The sequence below is a fragment of the Sceloporus undulatus genome, chromosome 6 (genome assembly GCF_019175285.1).
Source record: "Sceloporus undulatus isolate JIND9_A2432 ecotype Alabama chromosome 6, SceUnd_v1.1, whole genome shotgun sequence".
In the NCBI taxonomy this organism is placed as follows: domain Eukaryota; kingdom Metazoa; phylum Chordata; class Lepidosauria; order Squamata; family Phrynosomatidae; genus Sceloporus; species Sceloporus undulatus.
Window position 1 is genome coordinate 104237387 of NC_056527.1, and position 23752 is coordinate 104261138.

At 42.8% G+C, this 23752-nt stretch overlaps 2 protein-coding genes across 5 annotated transcripts in view; one reads left to right on the forward strand and one right to left on the reverse strand.

The window, feature by feature from the left end:
* The window catches only part of KASH5 (KASH domain containing 5), a 29713-nt gene extending 25310 nt beyond the window's left edge, over nt 1-4403 (forward strand). For all 3 annotated transcript variants that reach the window (XM_042477631.1, XM_042477633.1, XM_042477634.1), the window contains exons 15-17: nt 807-856; nt 2447-2554; nt 4121-4403. In XM_042477631.1, coding sequence (XP_042333565.1) covers nt 807-856; nt 2447-2554; nt 4121-4319 — 357 coding nt within the window. In that variant the 3' untranslated portion in view covers nt 4320-4403. The remainder of the gene's footprint in view (nt 1-806; nt 857-2446; nt 2555-4120) is intronic.
* A 3118-nt stretch (nt 4404-7521) lies between these two features.
* Nucleotides 7522-15291, reverse strand: LOC121935008 (GTPase HRas). 2 transcript variants are annotated; one of them, XM_042475994.1, is made up of 6 exons: nt 15115-15291; nt 13629-13692; nt 11839-11971; nt 11151-11329; nt 10578-10737; nt 7522-9206 (listed from the first exon to the last, which is right to left on the reverse strand). In XM_042475994.1, exons 3-6 carry the CDS (start codon nt 11947-11949, stop codon nt 9096-9098), a joined length of 561 nt encoding a protein of 186 aa, XP_042331928.1. In that variant the 5' UTR covers nt 11950-11971; nt 13629-13692; nt 15115-15291; the 3' UTR covers nt 7522-9095. The 2 variants fall into 2 exon arrangements, with proteins under 2 accessions (XP_042331928.1, XP_042331926.1); XM_042475992.1 differs by lacking the exon at nt 13629-13692 and having other exon boundaries at nt 15115-15290.
* Between the last annotated feature and the right edge of the window lie 8461 nt (nt 15292-23752).

Consider the following 23752-nt stretch of genomic DNA (forward strand, 5'->3'; position numbering starts at 1 on the left):
CCTCCCCTCTCACCTACATCTTGTAGGTATTTCATCTTTATTCTAGGTTTTTTACCTTTCCATACAAACTTTGAGAGACCCTTTTCCCACTCTTTAAATGGTTTCTCATTTGTGATTACTGGTATTGTTTGAAACAAAAATAGAAACTTAGGGAGAATATTCATCTTTATAACTGATATCCTTCCCAATAATGATAAGCTCAGATCTTTCCATCTTTTTAAATCTTTTTTAACACAATCCCACAAATTCCCATAGTTATTAGCAAATAATTCTGAATTTTTATTTGTGATCCAAATTCCTAAATATTTGGTTTTTTTATGCACTTTTATCCCAGTAAGAAGCTTTTTTTAAAAAATAATATTTCCTATAAATGCTTATTAGCAGTCTCAAGCATTGTCTCGTTTCACCCACATAGGTAGCTACTTGAACATTTGATGTGTTGTGTTAAGTACTTTATGTGCGATGACAAGCACATTAAGGACTTTTCTGTATAAAAATTGATGTTTGAAGGACAGTGATAGTTGAAAGCCACTATAACATGAATGAATTAATACAAGTTTTGTGTGCAGGATTTTGTTCCATGTAGAACTGCTTAGTTCTGGCCTGTTTTTTTATATGCAGTATGAAAAAATAGATTAGTTATTTGAAAATATAAACGGTATTTAGGGTTTTTTCAAATATACTTCAAAGTCTCAGATTTTCAAATCAGGAACAAAAAGACTAAAGTTATAAAGCAGTAGGGAGATTATGGCTTTAACTGGCCTTAAAGCATTCTGATCATGTCAGTCAATTTTATTCCCCTGAAGGTGGCATTTTCTGCCTTTCCAGAAATCACAGTAGCCAGCTCAACAGAACTGTAAGTGTTCAAATTGTTTCTACTTTTAAGCAGAAGAGGTGGTACACCTCAGATGGCAGACTTTAAGTTAAAAGGGCAACAAAAACATCATCTATACCATATTAGGATGAGTCTGACTCTGCATGGTGTAGTGACTGAGTGTTGTAACAGATCTCTGGGGACTTTATCACATGTGAGGAATTTCTCTTAATTTCGAATGAAAAGAAAGTGAGGCCAGAACACATTCACATGAATTCGCTACTTCAGCGAATTTACGTGAATGCAAATTGCGTTCGAACTGGCTTCCCATTGCCCGAAAATAGCTTGCCATTGCCTGAATTTGCGTGTGGTAGTATATCACGCAATAACGTGAAACCCCATGATTGCGTTCGGATTGCCATTGGATTATATTTCCAATTTCCCTTGTCTGATAAAGTCCGGGGAGAACAGGTTTTGAATCCACATTCAGCGATGGAAACCCACAGGGTGACCTTGAGCAAATCACATTCTCTCAGTCTCATAGGAAGGCAATGTCACATCCCAGATGAAGAAACCTTACCAAGAAACCCTTGTGAGAGGGTCACCAACAGTCGGAAACGACTTGAAGACATAACAATACACAACAATACTAAGCTATGAAATAGCAATAGCATTTACCTTTTTATACCTCTTCATACTGATCTAAGCAGTCTCTAATTGGTTTACAACATGTAAGCCAATTGTCCCCAACAAGCTAGGTACTCATTTTACCAACCTACAAAAGGATGGAAGGCTGAGTCAACCCTGGCTGGAGTTCTCAGTATTGAACTCACAACGTTGTGGCTGCAGTACTGGTATTTGGGCTCTTTCTGCTTGGGACCAGAAGTGTTGAAATGGGCTTTTTCACCAACAGAACATGAACACATCTTCACAGAGAGTGTGTGTCTATCTTCAGTTGTTCAATTTGATGACTAATATGAACATAACTGTTATAATAAATGAAAAGCAAGGAGGACTTTCCACACCAATTAACCTCCAATAGATGTGATGTCAAAAAGTGAGTTTCAGGATATTGAAAAAAAGGAGATATTTTATTATTGAAAATAGCCCGAGAAAATATTCTTGAAAACAGCCCATTTTCAGTAATGAAAACATCTCTTTTTTTCAATGTCCTGAGACTTTCTTTTCAGCATCACATATTATAATACAGGTTTAGCATCCCGTATCTAAATTGCTTGGGACCAGAAGTATTGGATTTTTTTTTCAATTTTAGAATACCTGAATATACATAATGAGATAACTTGGAGATGGGGCCCAGAGTTTGTTTCATATACATCTTATACACATAGCCTGAAGGTAATAAAATTACAATATTTGTAATAATTAAATAATAATGTAATAATAATTTAGTATTAATAATGCAACGTATGAAACAAAGTTTGTGTACGCCAAGGTTTCATTATGTGAGCCACCTGTGTGGAGAATTTTGGATTTCCATAGCTTTTTAGCACTGTTTTGAGAAGTACATGAAGTGGATGTTGTAAATGGTAGGTAGCAATATAAATATTTGCCATAGCAAATGAGGCATTTCAGCATATGAAAAGCTGTGATACGTTTGGCTATTTGTTACAGGAGTTCTGAAAGAGCCTTGGAGGAACAAGCTTTAGTCCCAGTTCATGGTGAGCTAACCCCAGCTATTGAGAATCCAGATGGCACCTTATTTGAAATCCTGCTTCAATGGTGAGAAACCCCTATTGTCAGATGTATACTTTTGACAATATTTTTACTCAGATCTTCACAGAGAGTAGAAGATATATACAGTATTTTTTTTTTTTTGTCTCATCAGGTTGTGGTTTCAATTTATTCACATACTTGTCTGCTCAAAGTAGTTTCAATTGTTTCTCATTTTTCTCCTTCCCTAGCAAATTACTTGCTGCCACTAGCAGGATAAGAACAGTCTAACAGTTTAGATCCAGAACAACATGTGTACTAAAGGTCACATAGGCAGAGAGTGCTTTTCCTTCATTATTCAGTAATCATAACTAGTTTTGTGTATTTGCCTTCAAGTCACTTCTTGAAGGAGTTTCTTAGGGGTTTCTTAGGCAAGGGAAACGTCCTCTGAAATATAACCTACAGCACCTGGTATTCATTGGTGGTTTCCCGTACAGATACTAACCAGGACTGAAACTGCTTAGCTTCCACAATCAGGGCAGTATTTTCAAAACTTTGGTCTTCCAGATGTTTTGGATTTCAGATCCCAGAATGCTTGATTGTTGGCCATATTGGCTAGGGCTTCTGGTAGCTGAAGCCCAAAACACCTGGAAGACCAAAGTTTGGGAATCCCTGCCCTAGGATATTTAGGGCCATAACTAGTGTTGCACATCTGGAATAAGAATTGAGTATTCCTAGGAGAGATACTATTGCTTTCCAAGCAAGCACTGGTTAGACTTACAGCTAGCAGTGAGTATTGGTTCACTATACTGTATACTAAGGTGGTGGTGCTTGGGGAACATGAACACAGTGTTAATAACACTTATGCAGCTCTATTATCTATTTGCTAGGCAAAACAAGTCAATAATATGTCTGCATTTGGCAAATAATTTTGAGGTTTTTTTAAAAATGGAAATGGCCTAAAGGGAACATTCAGTAATAGTCAACAGAGGGGATTACTACAGCGCACACACATAACCCCGCTGCCGCCATGGCCTATCAATTTGGTGACTTCCCAGTTAATATGCTTTGGGCCTGGAAAGAGAAAAGAACCTTCCCTGCACTGTTAGTGAAACAGGACTATAGCTTGTCAAGGTCAGACAACAGAGTGAAGAATACAGGCAAAGCAAATCACACTGATTTTGAAGGCTGCAGCGTTTATACACATCATTTCTTTCCCATTTAAAGGGACACAAGTGGTATCTGAATTTTTTCCAATTTAAATACATTTTGAAAGGGGAAATCATTGTCCCTACATCCTCACCTTTCCTAAAATGAATGCACACTTCACCTGTTGAACTTGAACAGCTACAGTATGGTATAAAACACACACACATACGACAGTCCTATCAACCTTAAGAGGAGCCTCCTAGCTGTACCCATCTTGTGACGAGTGCAACCCATATTCCCTCCCAGTTTTGCAGCTGTGTTGCTTAATCTGAAATCCACATATGCTTCCAATTGACTTCTTTATACTCCCCCATTGCTTTTCTCCTTCTCCCTCTAGTGCCCAAGCTCCAACTGTTGTGACTTTATTGAACTTGGGGGCATGAATTAATTGTAGTTATCCCAGCATAATGTCTTCTCTCTACACAGGTTCGGTGATATCCCCTTACACGGCTTATTATTCATCTTGCAGAAATTGTTGCTTCCTGGACTCCTTATGTGTGTTTCATTGCTGGCAATATTGTTCTTAGTTCTACCCTATGACCAACATCCTAACTGGATTGAACCTAAGGGGCCAAACCCTTGGCCTCAATTACAATTACAGTACTTACGGCCACCACCTGTCTAATCCTATTCCCTTTCTCAATTTGTGCAGCCGAAACATGATGTCTGGAAAGTGTTATCACAAAAATAAATTTAAAAATTGCAAGAATCTGAATCCCTTTAAGCTCATTCTTCAAGTGAATACTATATACTTTTAAAACTGAAGCAGATCTCTGAGATGTTGGTCTTAAGTTTCATGGGGGGGTTTTTGTGCCTGTTGCTACTGGTAATTTTGAATTTAATGAACATGTTTTTGCATATAGCTTGTACAGTGAGTATTGGTAGTGTTTTGGGAACTATAGTGGCTCTGTGTAGGATTTTAGAGCGTAATTCTCCCCCCTTCAGAATTTTAAATTTTATTTTTTAAACTAAAAATACCCTCACACTGATGCAATTTTCCACTGTACTTTGGAGGTCACTTGGGCTGTTTTAGAGCAAAGAGAGACTTATTTAACTAAAGCGTTACTGGGAAGCTCTCCATGTGATAAAATTGCCCTACAAATCCATTAAGGGGGGGGGGGAATGAGGAATGTTTTTTTTGATCTGACAGTCAGAAGTACTGCAGTTTACATTCTGCTGTGTTCAGCATTAGCCAATTAAAGTTCAGCACAAATTCTCAGTACCATTTCTATTGGCCACCATTTTATGACTCCTTACTTTTTTTGTTTTGCTTATACTTTAATAGAAAACAGAGAACACTTTAATGTTAAATTCTGTATTACTTTATGAGCACTGAAATGTTTAGAAACTAGTTAAAAGACTGCTGAAAATTTGACATAAAACACTCATCATAGTTACAATGAAGTCACACCGAATTACTTTCCTGATGTTATTGCTTACATCTGAATTGCGACAATTACTTTCCTGATGTTATTGCTTACATCACGACTCTATCCTCTAATGCCAAATGTTTCTGTAACTGCAGATTGCATTACGCTTCTATTCAGAGGTGAGGGTGAGCATGCAGGTAAATGGTCTTTTTCTGCTGTGAAGAAAAATATAAGTGCCCCAGAGGAACTGTATGGAAATCAGATGCTGATATTGTGTGGTTGTTCAGTAAAATGAGGTATGGAGATACCACACTAAATCCTTGGTGTAAAAGCACCCATGTCATTCCTTCCTAATCGGCGCTATTTCACACGAAATCGCGGCTTTTCCCCATTAGCGCCTATGGGTTTTCGGCTTGCGAAGGCTTTTCGGGTTACGAAAGCGGCGGCGGAACGAATTAATTTCGTAACCCGAGGGAGCACTGTATGCACCAGTCACACTCCAGCATCTGCATACTATTGTTTTCTGGAGTGGATGCGCTCAATTTAACAGATTTTCTTTATTCTGATCCTGTTCTGATCCCAGTTGTTGTAAACCTGGAACTATATGTCATACAGCAAATACACAGTTCCCTGACCATACTGCCAAGTACTGCTCATATTGAAGGGTTATCTTACTCTTGTTCTACCCTTTCCCCCTTTCCAAAGCAATTTCTCGGGTTTCCCCCCCTACCCAGAAATTACGCCAATATGAACTACAAATGTACTAAGCAGTTACCCTCCTTACTAGTCTCCTCTGCAACCATTAGCAGAACCCTGTGTGCAGAGGTAAAGTATAGATTCACATTAAGATTTTCTGAGAATTAGATATTTAATTTACGACTGGGTGTTTGCATTCTTCTGTTGGCCTAATGGAAAGAGCCAGTGTAGTGTAGTGGTTTGAGTGTTGGACTCTGGAGGCCAAGGTTCAAATCCCAGCTCAGCCATGGAAACCCACTGGGTGACCTTGGGCAAGTCACACTCTCTCATCCTCAGAGGAGGGCCCCTCTGATTAAATCTTGCCAAGAAAACCCTGATAGGCTCATCTTAGGGTTGCCTTAAGTCAGAAATGACTTATAGGCACACAATTGGTCTAATGCTTATTCCTGTAAACTCCAAAAACGCTGCTTAAAAGAGTTAAAGGTTGCATAGATTTGCTCCAACTTCTTTGGCCACATTTCTACTTCTAATACAAAGTTTTACTTTCCTGATATAAATCAGAAAATGACACCACAGACTTTATCACACACCGCTTTTAAACCACCATAAAGGTTTGATGATAGTGCCTTTGATGATACCTACTGCACAGCACCATCTGCCTCTCATCACTGCCTTGTCTGCCAACTGTGGTTAGTCCACACCTAGTCATCGACAGGGAAAAAATCATCAATAAGCTTTCAATCATGCTGGTATAGCACTAGTCAATAGGTGCAGTAAATATCTTTTGGCAGTTCTGGGACTGTGCAGTCATGCACTATCAGTGTCTCTCCTCTCCCTCTTGCTATTCTAGAACAGCTTTTTTGTTTTACCTTTTTCTCCCTTAAACTGCTTTAGCACAACTCCAGAACTGCTTCAAAAACACATACACGAGAAGCACACTGGGCAGGGCAGTGTGGCAGGGTTAAGGACAAGGGCAGAAGAGAACGCATGGGACCAACAAAGCCCAGTAGTACAAATGAAGGGACATGTGGTAGGGAGTGCTCCCAATCCGGTATTTATGCACTTCCCTTCATTAATGCGATTGCAGTGAGAATGGCGGTTGTGTGGTAAAGTCTCATGATGGTAATAACATCCCAATATATTATTAGGTTTGCAAAGATGGATTACAGCAAGTCAGATGCTCCAGATTTCCAATAGCTCCCTTTGAACTCTATGTTTATCCCCATACAAACACAGGGTATATGTTCCTTTCATTAAACAAGATGGGGGCGGGATCTAGATCAAGCACTTGCAGAAGCTGTTGGTTTTAGCTGAGATTTTCTTCTAGTGCCTTCCTGGCTTTCCTTTACGCCTTCAAGAAATCTTGTGTAAAACAAAGTTGATATTCTTGCAAGTATCTGGAAGGAGCCCAGTTTGTATCTGTTTAGACGAGAACATTTTCTAAAAAGGACAGGGGAGAAAGGTAGATTATTAGGCGACGTAACTATGGCGGCGCAAAAAGAACCCGTTTTTTCCAGATTCTTTTTACTCTGGAGTGATGGCGTGTGGTTTGGGGACTGCACCGTCCCTCTGGAGTAAAAACAGGCGCCGGCAGGCCGCCATTTCTCTGTGATCTGTACTGTGCCCAGATTGGATAACTTCCCATAACAACGTGTTCCAGGAAAGAGTAGGCAAAATGAACTGGTACTACATATCTCAGCAAGGAATGGTCCATCATTGTAAAATTCACATCACCTTTAGAAAAAGATGTCAGATCTTTAATCAGGTAGCTTATTCACAGGTTTATTCCAAGTGGTGGCATTTTATTGTACAGTTCCTCAGGACCATGGAAAAAAGATCAAATGAAGTTAGCAATGGATCTGAAGGCAGTTGGGAGAGGGGCAGGAGTAAAGGAAGGAGTATGTCAAATACACAGCTGGACAGAATTGATTCTTTTAACTACTGTTCTAGTCATAATTCATACTTCTGCTCTCCTCCTGCCAATCCCATTCCTACTTCCAGGACTAGGAGATTAAGGTAGAGAGGGAGCTAAGTGATCTTTGGATCATATATCTCCTTTTAAAAAAGAAGTGTCACTATACTCCCAAGACCTGAATAACCATTTAGTAGAGGCTGCAATGATGGCAGATAATATAAAAACGTTTTGCTCAGTACTGATATTCAACTATCTTCAGAAAAAGAATACCGGTAGTTTCCTAATGCACAACTAACAGATGCCACTACCTTTGAGGAAACTGTTTATACTAGTTCCCCCAACCTATTTCTCATGTTGTTGACATGACCTCATCAACAGACATTTCTGATAGACAGAAATGGTCCCCCTGTTCACCAGGTTCTATTACTTGAAGGCAACAGAGCCTTTGCTTAGAATTTAAGGGAGCCCTGGTGGCACAGTGGTTAAATGCTGGTACTGCAGCCACTCACTCACAAGGTTCTGAGTTCGATACCAGCCAGGGGCTCCAGGGCTGACTTAGCCTGGCATCCTTGTGAGGTTGCTAAACTGAATACCCAGCTTGTTGGAGGCAATTAGCTTACACATTGTAAACCGCTTAGGGAGTGCTTAAGTACACTGATAAACAGTATAGAATTGTATTTTGCTATTGCTAATTTAAAACAGCCCATGTGAAACCAGGAGGGGAAAAAAGAGAAACAACTAAATATGGAATTCAACCACCCAGAAGAAAAAGAACTGAGCACCATCTATTTTAATACAGTGGGAGGAAAAATTCAGCTACAGAGAGGGTTTTGGCTTTCCACATTTGCTCTCTTGGCATTTCTCACTGCCACTTTCAAATAAACCACCTTTCTCTGTTCTCATAACAACAGCAAATGTGATGTTGTTATGAGGTGTTTAATATTTAAACAAATCCAAGATTCATGCCAGGAAAGGTGGCACAAGACTATGTGGCTTGCTTTTCAGCCCTGCAAGGAACCAATGTAGGGAAATTGCTACAAAAATGAGAAAGGCCCACCCTAAGATTCTGAGACACTGTGTTTGTTCTACCACTTCCATCTAACCTGTAGGGTCAGGCTACATTAGGCCACTTTATAGGAATTACCTCTATAATTCTAAAGACCTGAAACATGATAATCGTTCTTTTTTAAATGAAGGGGAAAGAACACCAGGATCAAATATAGTTACAAATCCTCCATGTTGGATGCAATGTCCCATTTTAAAAGAGTAAAGTAATTGACATTTTGAGAACTCCACCACCTTTGCCTTCCTGCTGTAAAGGGTGAGGGGCATGGCCATCAAAATTAATTCAGCAGCTTGGGAAAATCCCCAAACTTAAAAGGGTTTTTCGCACTCCCAACAGTGCAATAGTGTCTCTCCTTCAGAGGATAATACACTTCCTTTTGGAAGATTTCTTCTTGCGCCCATTGCTGATCTTCTCCTTGTGTTTTCGGATTTCTCGCACCAGAGTGTAGAAAGCATCCTCCACTCCCTTTAAGGAAAAGAGACCAAAATGGAGAAAAGGCATGGTTAGTTGACCTAATTAAATATTACAGAGGGACTAGGATTTTTATGTAGTTAGATCCCAAAGTCTATAGCTGGGTAGTGGCTTTTTAAGGGTAACCACAGCGTGACAGATGGTGAACAAGGTTTAGAGTTGAGCCTAATTTCTTCTAGCCATTCATCAACAGGCAGAAACAATAGAGTAGGTGGATGTTATTATGCAGATATTATCTATAAAAGCCTTCTCCATGCTATTTTAATATTTTAACATTTTATAATAAAATGGCTCTTCTCTTCCTCCTTCCTTGCCAAGGCAGAGGCTCCAAACACCCTCCCTGCCTTCCTCTTCCTCTCTAGGACAGAAAGAAATTGGGAAGAAGAAGAGGGATCAGGACTGCCAAGTCTCACACATTTCCTTGAGCAACTTTTGTGCCCTCGCCAAGGGGTCCCGCCCCCAGATTGAAAACCACTACACTAACCCAATGTTTAAAAGCCAGTGGATGATCCACATATTAACATCTACGTTTGGTGTAAGAAAGCTTTTGGCACCTGAGAATGGATGGTAGTGATTGCATTACACCATACAGATTGATAGCTATCTGATAGCTATCCATCATCATGCTGCAAAGTTCATGAATTACATCACACTTCCCAAGTTACTGTAGTAGCACTGCACCAATATCACTTCTAGTCCCACTGAAATATGAACACAGCAATTGCACTGGTTCATGGAATAAACATGACAGCAGTTTAGAGCAAAATACTACCTTTGGCCCCACATGTCAATAAATGCTTTTTAATATCACATGTTAGCTCCCCATAAGTAAACTTACTTTACCTTTGTAATCTGTCTTCTATTTTACTGTATTTGCTGATACTTTTTTTTGGCTTTTTCTTTGTTAATTTGACTGATAGCATATGGGTTTACTATAATAATTGTAGCCAACATACGTAAGTTGTACAACAGCAAATGTGATGTTGTTATGAGGTGTTTAATATTTAAACAAATCCAAGATTCACACCAGGAAATCAGACTGAGAACGTCACAACAATTATGACTATACACAAGTCACCATAATCTGCACCAAATACCATTAGAGGCATTGGGCAGTTTTCTGCTGGATGAATGAAAGAATCCAGTGGAATTGGGAAGTACTGATCCTTTACTGCACTGCAGTCTGTCATGCACCCCAAAAAGCACTCCTGGAGCCATTTGGGGGCAATTTGCTGGGCTAAATGGAAACAGAAGGAAGGTGGGAGAATTCTACCAATTGTGGAAAGTTGGATTTAGCTCACTGTTTGAGTGTAAAGGCAGCAATCCAAGAACCATTCATCTCCCGCTATTTGAACAGTATCCTACCTGTCTGGTTTTGGCAGAGGTCTCTACAAAGGGGATTCCATAACTTCTGGCAAGTTCCTGAGCCTGTTTAGTATCGACCGTCCGAGAGGGCAGATCACACTTATTGCCGACAAGCACCATAGGAACATCATCAGAGTCTTTCACACGATTGATCTGTTCCCTGGAATTACACCGAAGGAAAGGCATAATAACAATGAAAAGGTGCACTCGCATGTTTGTGTCTGTTTAAACCAAATGTTCAGAATGCAGCAAAGTTGGATGGAAAAATGTTTGACATGATGAAACTCTTTAACCTGCTCTCCTTTGGCCCTTTTGCTGCTTTAAATTTCACATAACCAGCTATTTTTCTCCAGTGGAGAAAGAAACATTTGAGAAGGGCTCTTTTAAGCAAAGAGAGAGCCAGAATGAAAAATACATTAACTGAAGAGCCCTGTTGATTTTGCCATTTCTCCCATTTCCATCTCCCAAGGTTGTCTTTGGCTTGCTTATTTGGTATGCCAACCAGTATCTCTGTTGGCTGGTGAACAACAGAGGCTTGACAGATGAGCTTCCCAAACATAACTGTCCTCTCACCTGTAGTGGTGAACATCTTCAAAAGACTTTGTGTTGTTGATTGCAAAGACACATAGGAAGCCTTCTCCTGTCCTCATATACTGGTCACGCATAGCACTGTACTCTTCCTGCCCAGCTGTGTCCAAGATATCCAGGAGGCATGTCTCTCCATCGATTACCACCTGCTTCCGGTATGAATCCTGGGTTCAGAAGCACCAACAGGAGAAAAGTAAAAATGAAACTGTAACAGGAAGAAGTCAGTGTGCAGCAGGGGTTACTTTTTACTTTTGCCCATTGCACATTTATCTCTTGAACTCAATTGTTAGTGCAATAGTCAAATACTAAACCTAATTCAGAATAAAGCAAAAGAGGCAAGAAAATAACTACAGCAAGTGGACAGCAAACCCAACATTACTTAAGGATGTTTACTCTTATTTGTTTATGGTATTTATACTCCGCCCTAAAGGCTCTCAGAGCAGCTTACAATTAAGCAGAACTATAAATTTAACATATAATTCTATTATCAAAGACGCAGAGCGAGGGAAACAGAACAGATTCTTGAAACTATGGAAGAAATTTGAAGAGGTGAACAGTTTTTCTTTAAAAAAATGAAGATCACAGGCAAATAAAGCAGAGAATGGATAAAGAAGAGACTTTTGACTGACTGGGTCAAACAGAAGATGTTTCCAACACTGTGAAGACTGCGTACCTCTATAGTGGGGTCATATTCATCCACAAAATGATTCTGGATCAATTGTATGGTCAGTGCACTCTTCCCAACACCACCAGCACCCACCACCACCAGTTTGTATTCTGTCATCTCCACTGGGTTCGAGGGCAAGCTGAACAAAGGAAAAATATATAGGATCAACCTTACAGAAGACATGTAGTAGTTTATAATCCCATCAAAAATTCCTAAGAACTCAGCCTACTTTTCTACTAATTTCTTTTATTCTCACTGCAGTTGCACTACTAAAAGGAACCAGATACATACCTGTTTTGAAGTATTCCCTCTCTCATGTCCTTGCAACAGTGTAAATGGGGCCTCATGCTCTCTTCTGCATCCCTCCCTAACCCTGCCTCCCAACATACCTTTTAGGGTTTTAAATTTTTGTGTGCTTTAAACATTTTAATGCAATCGTGGGGATATGATAGTACGATTTCTTTCAAGTAAAATATAAATTTTAAAAAGGGAAAAAACCCTTCCTTCACATAGCAAGGGGGGTGATGAACAGGGGAAGAGGAGGGCATTGATACCACTTGCCCAATCTCAGAACTGCAGTGTAAATAACTTATCACACGGGGACTAATGGGACAACTGTGAGTTTGGGAGCTTATTGATGAATTTTCCCATCAATGACAGGGTGTGTTGTAGCCACAGCTGGATGGCAAGCCAGTGATGAGACTGAGATTGTTGTGTAGTAAGTAAGCCAAAAGTGTTATTTTTGAACGTTAAAAGCTGTTTAAAAGCCACATGTGATAACGTCCATGCTAGCCACCATGGCAAATGAATATGCCTGCTTTTGATTGAGGATGTTTCCCCCCAAAAAATTAAATATGAATTTTTATAGCCAAAGAACTTAACAAAGATTCTTGAACTTCTAAGAAAGGTGCATGGTAGAAAACAGAAACTGATATTCATTGTCTCCTTAGCAGGATTTGAAACATCAGACATAGTTATGGCTCCTAGGTTCTGATTTTTAAAAACTGGTGATCTGGGGGAAACTAGAAAGTAATCTATCAGGTTCCCACAAATCTTAGCAAAGTTATTTTTGGATTACAAGTCCCAGAATCCCTGAGCCAGCATGTTTACTGGCCATCAAGGGGGGTGGTCAGTTCTGGGCATTACAATTGAAAGAGTAATTTATAAATTCTGGTTAGCAACACAGCTCAATCTAGTTGGCTGAGAGAAAACCAGGGACACTCAGGCCCTGTGCAGACCGGCTTTAAAGGCCGGACTGAGGGCAGAGTCGGAGTGTGGCATCCATATTACACATGTCCTGGCTCTGCCCTCAGGGCGGTGTGTTGCCGTGTGTGGAATCATGGCGCTCCTCTGGCACTGTGTCTGCAGCAGCACTGAAGGAGCACTGTAAAGCCATGGCATCATGGCTAAGGAGCTGCTTTTGGTGGCTCCTTTTTGTGCCCTGGAAAGGCCAGATCGGGGCCGTGGCATGTAGTTGCTGTGGGGCTGATCTGGCTGTAAAAGGGGTGGCTGGAGGCTGCCCCTTTGGGGCTGTCTGCACAGCCCCTTAGTGAGACACTCAGCCTTTTCTTGCAGAGCTCTGGTGCCACAACAAACCACAGTTCCCAGAATTCCACAGCATTAAGTCATGGCAGTTAAAGTGTATCAACCTGGATTATTTCTGTAGCGCGGATGCAGCCAAAGCATGTGTGTGTGTGCGCACGATGTGTGCCTTCAAGTTGTTTTCAACTTATGGCAACCCTAAGGCAACCCTGTCATGGAGTTTTCTTGGCAAAATTTGTTTAGAGGAGGTTTACTGTTTTCTTCCCCTTAGGCTCTCTCAAAGTGAGGGTCCCAGAACTGGTACCGGTCCCTGAGTTTCTAGGAAAGAAAGAAACAATCGCACCCAATGAACACAAATATAGCACAAGTTCTCTGAAACATGCTGGGGTGGGGCAGTTCTCCCTCATATCAGAAGCATCACTTTAGAGTCCTTTCGTGGTCATAAGGACAGCTAATATTTGACCTCAGATCTACATGCCACAATTCTCTCTTGCAGTGTTGTGTAATGGTTTGAGTGTTTGCCTATAACTCTGGGGGCTAGGGTTTGAATCCTTGCTCAGTCATGCAAACCCACTGGGTCACCTTGGGCAAGCCACATTCTCTGTCTCAGGGGAAGACAATGGCAAACCTCTTCTTAACAAATCTTGGCAAGAAGACCCCATAAGAGGTTCACTTTAGTTGCCGTAAGTCAGACATGACTTGAAGCCACACAACAACAACAAACTACCCTCTATTCCAAAGCACTCATTACATCCTAAGGGGCTCCTCGCCATATTCACCTTGGTGCCTTTGTTGGTTGTACTACAAAGGAAACCCAGAACCTGCCTCTAGTCAGTCCCTTGAAGTGACAACGGGTAGAGACCCCTTTATTGCAACCAGGGTGACCAGATGTCCTAACTGCAAAGGAGGACAAGGTGCCGCAAAACCTAGGACCTTCAAGAAAAATGTAGGACATGACCAAATGACAGCTAAAAACACTCATATGAATGTAAGCTCATTCTTAGTATAAGAACAGACTAAGGCTTCTTAGTCATGCTCAAAATGGAGATTTCAAAATACCTCCTGGCCAGAGGGCTGAAATGTAGGACTTGTCCTGAAAAAGGAAGACACCTGGTCGCCCTGCTTTACTGCAACACCTTCTCTGTACAATCCCAGCCCTTCTCTCCATCTTCCTCCATCATTGCATTGGTTCCTCCAAGAACAGCCCCCCTAGCTGTGCACAACCCCCAAAACACACCTGAGATTTTAGGCTCTAAACAGGTGCCCCACCCTAATGCAAGCCTTCCATGGCTATGCATATTCAGGAAGACTGGGATTCAGAGCCCACCCCCAGGAATAAGCATGCCAGGCACCCCCTCCACCCTCCCCTCTCCTGCATCCCACTCCCCTTCCCTGCACTTCCTCCTCTCCCATGCACCCCTATTCTCTCTCCTCCTCCTTTCATGCACCCCTCCCCTGTACTTTCTCATCTCCCCTCTCCACTCCCATGCATCCCTCTCCCCGCCCCTCATTAACCTCTCCTCTCCCCTCTCCCTTCCCTTGTATCCTCCCTCTCTCCTTTCTTCTCCCCCTCCCTACTCCCATTCATCCTTCCCCTTCCCTCTCTCCCATGAGCCCTCCCCTCCCTCTCCCTTCTCCTCTGCCCTTCCAAAGCCCCACCCCTCCCAGGCACAGCCCCTGCTGGGCTGCTGCCTCTCAGCCCAAGGCAAGCCCCGTCTTCCTAGTCCGCCCCCCACTCACCCGCCGCGCAGGGGAGAAAGAGGGCCGGGCTCTCATGCGCCCCCCATGGGGAGGGGTCCGTATAGCAGCAGCACCAGAAGCACCTCTCCCCGCGAAGGCCAGGGCCCAGGGCCGGCAATGGAAAACCCCTCCCTCCCTGGCTCGGCAGCCTGACAGCTCCCCTTTGCACTCCGCCAGGCACGGCCGCCCAGCCAATGGGAAGGCGGCGTGGCTCCCGGACTGGCCAATCGGAGGAGCCGGAGCCATAGAGAGGAAGGGGAATGGGGAGGCTAGAGAGGCTGCTGGGTTGCTGGAGGACTAGGGCGGGGAGCGGAGAGAGGAGGGAGAGAGCGGCACCCGGAAGTGGCGGAGGGGGAGGGGAGGTCTTAAAGGGCCAGCGCTTCTGTTTTTTTCTTCTTAATTTGGGAAGTGGGATTTCTTGTAGGGAGGTCACTTAGTCCTGTTAAAGGGAAGCTAGTCAGTGTGGCCTAGTGGTCTGAGTGTGGGACTATGACTCTGGAGACCAGGGTTCGAATCCCAGCTCAGCCATGGAAACCCACTGGGTGGCCTTGGGCAAGTCATACTCTCTCAGCCTCAGAGGAAAGCAACGACAACCCCTCTATGTTGAAACTTGTCAATAAGTCAATAAATCGGAAACTCAAAGGCAAAGATCACATGCAAGTTAATAGGCTATACATAACATCTAAACACCCAAAGGCTCCAGATCCTGTCTGATCATGGAAGCTAAGCAGGGCCAGCCCTGGTTAGTACTTGGATGGGAGACCGCCAATGAACACCGTGTGCTGTAGGCTCTGTTTCAGAGGAAGGGACTGACAAAGTCACCTCTTGAGTATGCCTTAGAAAATCCTATGAAATTCATGGGGTGGCCCTAAGTTGGCAGATGACCTGAAGGCACACATACAAATTCACAGGGGAGGCATTGTGGCCTAGTGGTTTGGGTGTTGGACTAGGACTCTGGAGACCAGGGTCACTGAATACATAGTACAGTTGGGCCTCAATATCCACGAGTTCTTTATGCATGGATTCAAGCATCCACAACTTGAAGATATATTTAAAAAATCTCAATAAATTCCAAAAAGTAAACCTTGGCTTTGCTGTTTTATATAAGGGGCACCATTTTGCTATCCAGTGTGTTTAATGGGACTTGAATGACTTGTATGTTCCTACCTTTTGTGCATTTTAGAATCTTTTCTAGTTCTTTCATAGCCGCTCTCCCCATTCTTAATCTTCTGATTTCCTGGCTGCAGTCCCCGTTCCAATCAATGTTTGATCCCAGGGATGAGAATTCTTTTACTATTTCTATTTCCTTATTGTCTAGGTTGGATTTTAAACTCAGTTCCTGTAGTCCAGGATGCCAGCTCACCAACAGGCATCACTTTGGGTACCCTAAACTTCTGGCTGACAGCCCTTTCCCAAACCACTGTTTATGACAGCAAGTAGCGAGAACTGGATATGTCAAGAGAATGCTTTTCGCATGTTACCAGTAAAGGCCTCAAGTGCCACTTTAGACTCTCAAGGGCCTCTTAGCTTCTGATAGACCAGTTCCATCGGATTAGGCCTGCTCCTCTCCTGGAGCAGTTTAAAATCTGACTTCCAGCAGCCTCTTCTTTCCCGAAAGCTCTTCACGAGGCAGTCACAGACCATCTCTGGGTCTTTGGGCTGGTGAGGTCACACGAGGGCTCTAATGGCACTGTGGTATTAAGGTGAAGAATTCACATGTACTTAAAGCAAACCAAAGAAAGATGAAAGCTCTTGTGCTCAAGAAAGCCGGATGCCAATTAGATCCAAGTGGTGGACTCTGGTGAGATGTCACGTCACAGAACGCTGTGAAAAACAACCTCAGATCAGGAGTGAGGTTCACAGATTCAGTAATAGGGAAGCGCAGTTGAAAGTAATGGTTGGAAGCTGAGGACCCAGCTTAGAAAAAGGAAGTTAAAAAAAATATCAGTGGCTGGTTATGATGGCACCCCTCTCCAGACACCACAGTTTCAGCCATAGGGCTCCTGTCAAGGGTGACCAGATGCCATAACTGCAAAGAAGGACAAGGCACCACAAAATGTTGGAGATTACCAAATAAAAGCGGAAAAGATTGCTATAAATATAAATTCATGCTTCTTAGTCATGCTCAAAACGGAGGATATTTTGGAATTCCTCCTGGACAGACGGTTGAAATTTAGGAGATGTCATGGAAAAGGAGGGCATCTGGTCACCCTGCTCCACTCCCTTCACTCTTTTATCCTCAGGATCCCCAGATCTGATATTCAGGTTTCAGAGTGACCTCTCGTATAGCAGTGTTGATCAGTGTGTTCAGTGTGGTAAAGCATAACATCCAGACCGGCAGAGAAAATAGAGTGAACATTTATTGTAAAGATGAAATAAACATCTAGCTCTACATACAGTACCTGGAAACACTTCAGTTTAAAAGAGAATAACCTCTCCCTGAACTTCCATGTTCTTAGCTCCCAGAAACCCAATTCAGAGCTCCTCCATTCCTCCTCTCCTAACTGGCTCTTACTCCATTTTTCCCTGCCCTAACTAAGGAGACTATAACATGGGAAAAATCAGGGGATTAAAAAGGCATTTTCCTGGGAAAGTCACACAATTGTGGCAAAGATTTTCTGATAACGTCACAGTCTAAGGAGTTTATCAGACAAGGGAAACTGGAAGTATAACCCAATGGCATTCCGAACACAATCATGGGGTTTAACGTTATTGTGTGATAGACTACCACACGCAAATTCAGGCAATGGGAAGTTAGTCCGAATTCAATCATGGGGTTTCACATTATTGCGTAAGAGGTGACCACATGCAAATTTGGGCAATGGCAAGCTATTTTCGGGCAATGGGAAGCCAGTTCGAATGCAATTTGCACTCACGTAAATTAGCTGAACTAGAGAATTCACGTGAATGCATTCTGGCCCCACTTTCTTTTCATTTGAAATTAAGAGAAATTCCTCCCATGTGATAAACTCCTAAGAGCCTTATCACATTAGATAAATCCCGCTCAGAAACAGGATTTTAAAAGTAGAAAAAAACAACAGCAAATGCGGGATGTTATTCAGACGCATTTGCACCAAACAACAATAATGTGAAAATAAGGCTGCTCACCATTTTTTGTTGTCTTCCTCTGGACACATTCCAGCTCATCTGTACCTTTCCTGAATTGTAATGCCAAGACCTTGGACTTTATCACACAAGCCTGATGTCCCAACATAATCCACTAGTTTAAGAATGGAAGCATACTGGTTTGACATTATCTCTCATCACACTTTCCTCCATGATAGTGCTTTGGCAGTCTGTGGTTGTGTGGTCTGTTTTTTTGCACTGCCAAACCTGGTGGGGGGCACTTTCAGGGTGTCCCATACTCACTGTATGGCCGGGCTGGGGCACAGCATGGAGAGAGGAAAGAGTTGTAATGGGGGCCCCAGGTGGTCTGAGGTGACAACAGCAGCAGCTTGGCAGGCACAGGTGGGCATTGCCAGTGGAGGGCAGGCTTGGACCCTTTGGGGTGTCTGGAGGAGTAGCGGCATTGGCACAAGCAGTCAGCAAGAGTGACTCTGATCCAGCAGCCCACCACTTGGGCTCTACAAGTCTTGGGCTCGTACTTTTGGCTATACTGCCACCACTGCAGGTCCTGCACACAGCAGCCTCATGCTTCAAGAAGAAGCAAGGGAACAAGTGATCTTGGCTGCCAACACCTGCTCCGAGGCTGGACAAGTGGTAGTGACATCTTCTGAAGCCAGCCAGGGCCGATCCACCCGCCACAAAGCACATTCACATAGCAGCTGGCTTTGGGAAGGTTTGGTAGCCGTGATTGCTGCAAAGGGAGAGGAGGAGAGGTGCAGAATCATGCTCACTCACATCAAGTGAGTGCCTGGGAAACAGAACTGCAGCAGAAGGGACCTATTGCACCAAGACAGTAATGGAATAGTAGCAAGATTGAGAGCCTATTGACAGGTTTTGCCCATCAATGAAAAGGTGCACTACAGTAATGAATAAAATGTAAGGCAGCAGCAGGAATGAACATGTCATCACATGATAAATAACACTTATCCAAAAACACCTTTATTCTGCTAAAATTATGTTTTTTGCCTTGTGTGTCCCTAGGCACCGTACTCCCATGCACAATCTGACCAGATGAGAACAGAGTGCTAGCATTTCTTGATTTGGACATTATGTTCCTGTTGCTTCAGTACACAATTGCATTAGTCTATTTTTTGCTGCACATCATCACACTGTTAATTCATGTTTAGCTTGCAGTCTGCTAAGATCCGTAGATCCTTGCAACATGTACTACTGCCAAGCCAGCTGTCACCTATCCTATATTTGTGCATCTGATTTTGCCTAGCTAATTGTAAAACATTTTCATTTATCTCTATTGAAATGTAAATTATTTTAACGCAGTTCTCCAATCTGTCAAAGTCATGCTGAGTTGCGTTCCTGCTTTCTGTGGCATTAGCTCCCCTTCCCAGTTTTGTGACATTTGCAAATTTGATCAGCATTTTCTGCAGTCTTTCAGCAAAACCATAAATAAAAAGGGTGAACAACACCAGATTTAGTATAGGTTGTGGAGCTCTGGTGGCCCAACCAACTACAATTCCCAAAATTCCATAGCATGGAGCCAGGGTGATTAAAGTGGTGTCAAATTGTAATATTTCTTCAGTACAGATGCATGAAGGGTATTCTTCATGGTAATGCCCCAACAGTGGAATTTTGTCCCTAGAGCAAATCACAACATGCTAGTGTTTATGCTGCAGCTTAAAACATCACTTTCCCAAATATGCCTGGCTTCTCCTTTCCATTGTATAACAAACTCCAGGAGTACATGATCACCTGGAGTTTGTTATACCTTAGGATCCCACCACTTGCACTCCATTAACTAGGTCATCCCTGTTGGTTAGGATCAGATCTAAAATAGCTGATCCCTTTGTTGCCTCTTCCACCTTTTGGACAATGAAATTGCCTCCAAGGCAAGTGAGGAATTTGCTAGACCTTGAGGATTTGGCTGAGTTTCACTTCCAGCAAATATCAGGATAGTTGAAGTCACCCATCACTACAACATCTCTCCTTTCTGAGTGCGTGGTCATCTGTTCTAGAAAGACATCATCCAATTCCTCCATCTGATTTGGGGGTCTGTAGAAGACTCCCACAATAACATCTCTTTTGTTTCTCTCCCCTTTAATTTTTATCCAGATGCTCTCATCCTGGCTTCCAGGATCCATGTCCTGTATCTCTTCACTGGTGTACCCAGAACAATGGATGCAAGCTACAGGAAAAGAGATTCCACCTCAACATTAGTAGGAACTTCCTGACAGTAAGGGCTGTTCGACAGTGGAACACATTCCCTCGGAGTGTAGTGGAGTCTCCTTCCTTGGAGGTCTTTAAACAGAGGCTGGGTAGCCATCTGTCAGGGATGCTTTGATTTAGATTTCCTGCATGACAGGGGGTTGGACTAGATGGCCCTTGCAGTCTCTTCCAACTCTATGAGAATTCTATGATTCTATTGGGGTTTTCTGTTACTGCCATTATTAAAGTTACAATTCCGGATCCATTTAGTGAGCCCTGCTATACTAAGCTGGACTTGCTTCTGAGTTTCTAGGATTATCCTGTAATGATGAAGCAAAGGTTGCCCAGAGGAGCAGGGGTGACTGAATTGTACCAAACTTTCCCACTGGTGGTCTCCAAATGTGGTGGATTGCAACTCCCATAATTCCAGAGCCAGCATTGCTGGAAAGTACTGCATTATGGAAGGCTGTTTATATAAAATCTGACACTATACAATAAGCAGAATGATGCAACAGAATGAGGTACAGCTTTATTTATTTATTTATTGCATATATATACCCCACTTTCTCCGGGGTGAGATCTAAGGTAGCTATCATTACTTTGTCAGCCTCTAGGATACAGAACCATGTAAGTCAATGGAGTCAGTGAAGCATCATGGGCATGGGACCTGGTATACACTTCAAAAAGTGGAGCCATGTTTGGGCATGGGAACCATGCAATTAAGGAACACATTTTGCAAGGCAGCCTGAATTTTATTGCAGGTCAACAAGGTGCATGTTATACTGGGAAACTGGAAACATTTGTGGCTTTGGGGTCTTATACATATATATACAGGGAAGTATGCTTGGATGAACTTCACATCTATGTGTTTCATCATATAACACAAAAGTAGACCAAAGACCTGGACTATTGTTGTTGTTCTGTAGTTTTTGACATGTTGACTCTTATCATGGGGTGTTCTTGGCATGATTTGTTATGCTTTTGCCTTCCTCTGAGTCTGAGAATGTGTGACTTGCCCAAGGGCACCCAGTGGTTTCCATGGCCAAGCAGGATTTGAACCCTAGTCTTCAGAGTTGTAGTCCAGCATTCAAACCTTTATACAACACTGGCTCTGAGTACTTGGATACTCTGTAATCATTTAGTGACAAGATTACAGAAAAAGGCCTTCCAATGTGCACATTTTGCTAGCTCCGGTAAACAGGGGACTATTATCCAGATCTCTCCATTTCCCCTACTTCTTTTTTTTTTTGGGGGGGGGGGGGCAGGGGGACCAGTAAGACAATTGTGGAATCCTGTTTTCAGAAGCCCTCCTCCAGTTCTTCTTGAGGAGTCAATTAGGGCTAATTACCCCCCCAATTTTCCAGCCATTTTCTGACAAAGGATGAAAATAAATTACACATTAAAAGACACTGGAGCATCTTCCCCCAGTCCATCCCATTGAGTCTCAAGGGACTATTAAAGTCAATTATGCAGATAGCCCTACATGCTTTTGTCTGTGGAGTAATGACGCACCCAAATCTGTAATTCCTCTCTCTATAAAACCTGGTATCCCTGATGTTTCATTGATCAACAGGTCCAGCAATTCAAGACAGATTGCAAGGTTTGTATTGTAAGTAAGGAGTTTGGGGCCTTAAGGATATCAGTTAAGGGCTGGGGTTAAGAAGTTGACTTACAGAAAATGATTTTTATAACATGGTTTATATAAAATGGTTTATTTTATATGTAACAAGCTTGCCAGATGATGCAGGTTCTTTCTGAAATGTGTATGACTAAAATATTCCGAGTTGTTCCACATTTTTACTGATAGAACTCAGGCACTTCAACAATCATAGAACAGGCAGAAGTTCCAGAGGTGAAGTCTTTTCCATCAGTACTTTATGTCACAAAAAGTTATGCCTTTTCGGAGTGTTATGTTTGATTACATATATGTTGCCTTTCATGTATCCTAGTGGTGGCTCTTCTATACTGGTTGATCAGTGAATCTGTCCTGGGTTTTAGTTTGATCTTTTAAGCAGCTGAATTATGGGGCTGTACAGACGTGCAGCGGGATGTTTCCCCTTTTTGCTCCAGATTGGGGCCACAGCAAACACATGCCGTGGCCCTGTTCCACCCTTCAGAGGACTCAAAAAGAAGCTGCCCCAAGCGGCTCCTTGGAAGGGGCGTCATAAGTGCTGCGATACAGCGTTATGACGACCCTTCCATGCTATGCTGTTTGGTTGCTGTGCTGGAGGTGCATCATGGCATGCCATCTAGAAGGCTGTGCACCAGAATGGTGCCCAGGCAGCAGCATAAGGGCTTGGAGTGTGCAGACGCTCAGCTCTCACCCTGCCCACAGGCCGGCACAACGTGCCGGACTGTATAGCCCCTTTGGGCTAAACAGACAGGTCAAATGATGTGGCTTTGGGGCACTTTGGAGGTGTACTGTTTAAATGATGCACATATCCTAAGAGACCAGAAGCCATGTGGCTTCCGCGCTCTGATCCTGAGGACTGGAGCATGGCTTCCGCATGGTTTCCGGACTCTTAGGACATGCATATTGTTTAAACAGCACACCTCCAAAGTGGCCTGAAGCCGAAGGCTTTCATGGCTGGCATCTGTAGTTTTTGTGGGTTTTTCGGGCTATGTGGCCATGTTCTAGAAGAGTTTCTTCCTGGCATTTTGCCAGCATCTGTGGCTGGCATCTTCAAATAATGCATTCTCTGAAGATGCTAGCCACAGATGCTGGCAAAATGCCAGGAAGAAACTCTTCTAGAACATGGCCACATAGCTCGAAAAACCCACAAAAAACCATGGCCTGCATCCACTTCCTTTGGCCAGTCTGGTTGGGCCCTACATCTCCTAAACAGGGGAAGGCAATGGCAGAACACCTCTGAACAAATATTGCCAAGAAAACCTCATAACAGGATCTCCTTAGGGTCACCATAAGTTGGAAATGACTTGAAGGCACACAACACACACACACACACACACACACACACAGGTTTGAAACCTCAGATAGCTCCTTTAAAGTTTGGATTAAAACTCAGAGTGGATTCGCTGCCCTAATACCACAGGAATCAACAGACACCACAGGTATAAACACTATATTCCATACTGTACCTTACACATTGCTTGTAGTCCAACAGGTTTTGCAGATATCTTAGGACTTTATCACATCAGGCTGCTAAGATGCCACAATCACGTTAGTGTAGAAAATGCAAACATACTGGTTTGGGGACAGTAATTTTTGCACAGCTCTTCAAAACTGCCATGGTACTGCTATAGTCTCGAGCTCTGTCTTCCACACACCAGTCTTCATAAAATTGCCTTTCTGCCCTATGCCCTTCCCAGTGTGCCTTTTGGTCTGTGTTTT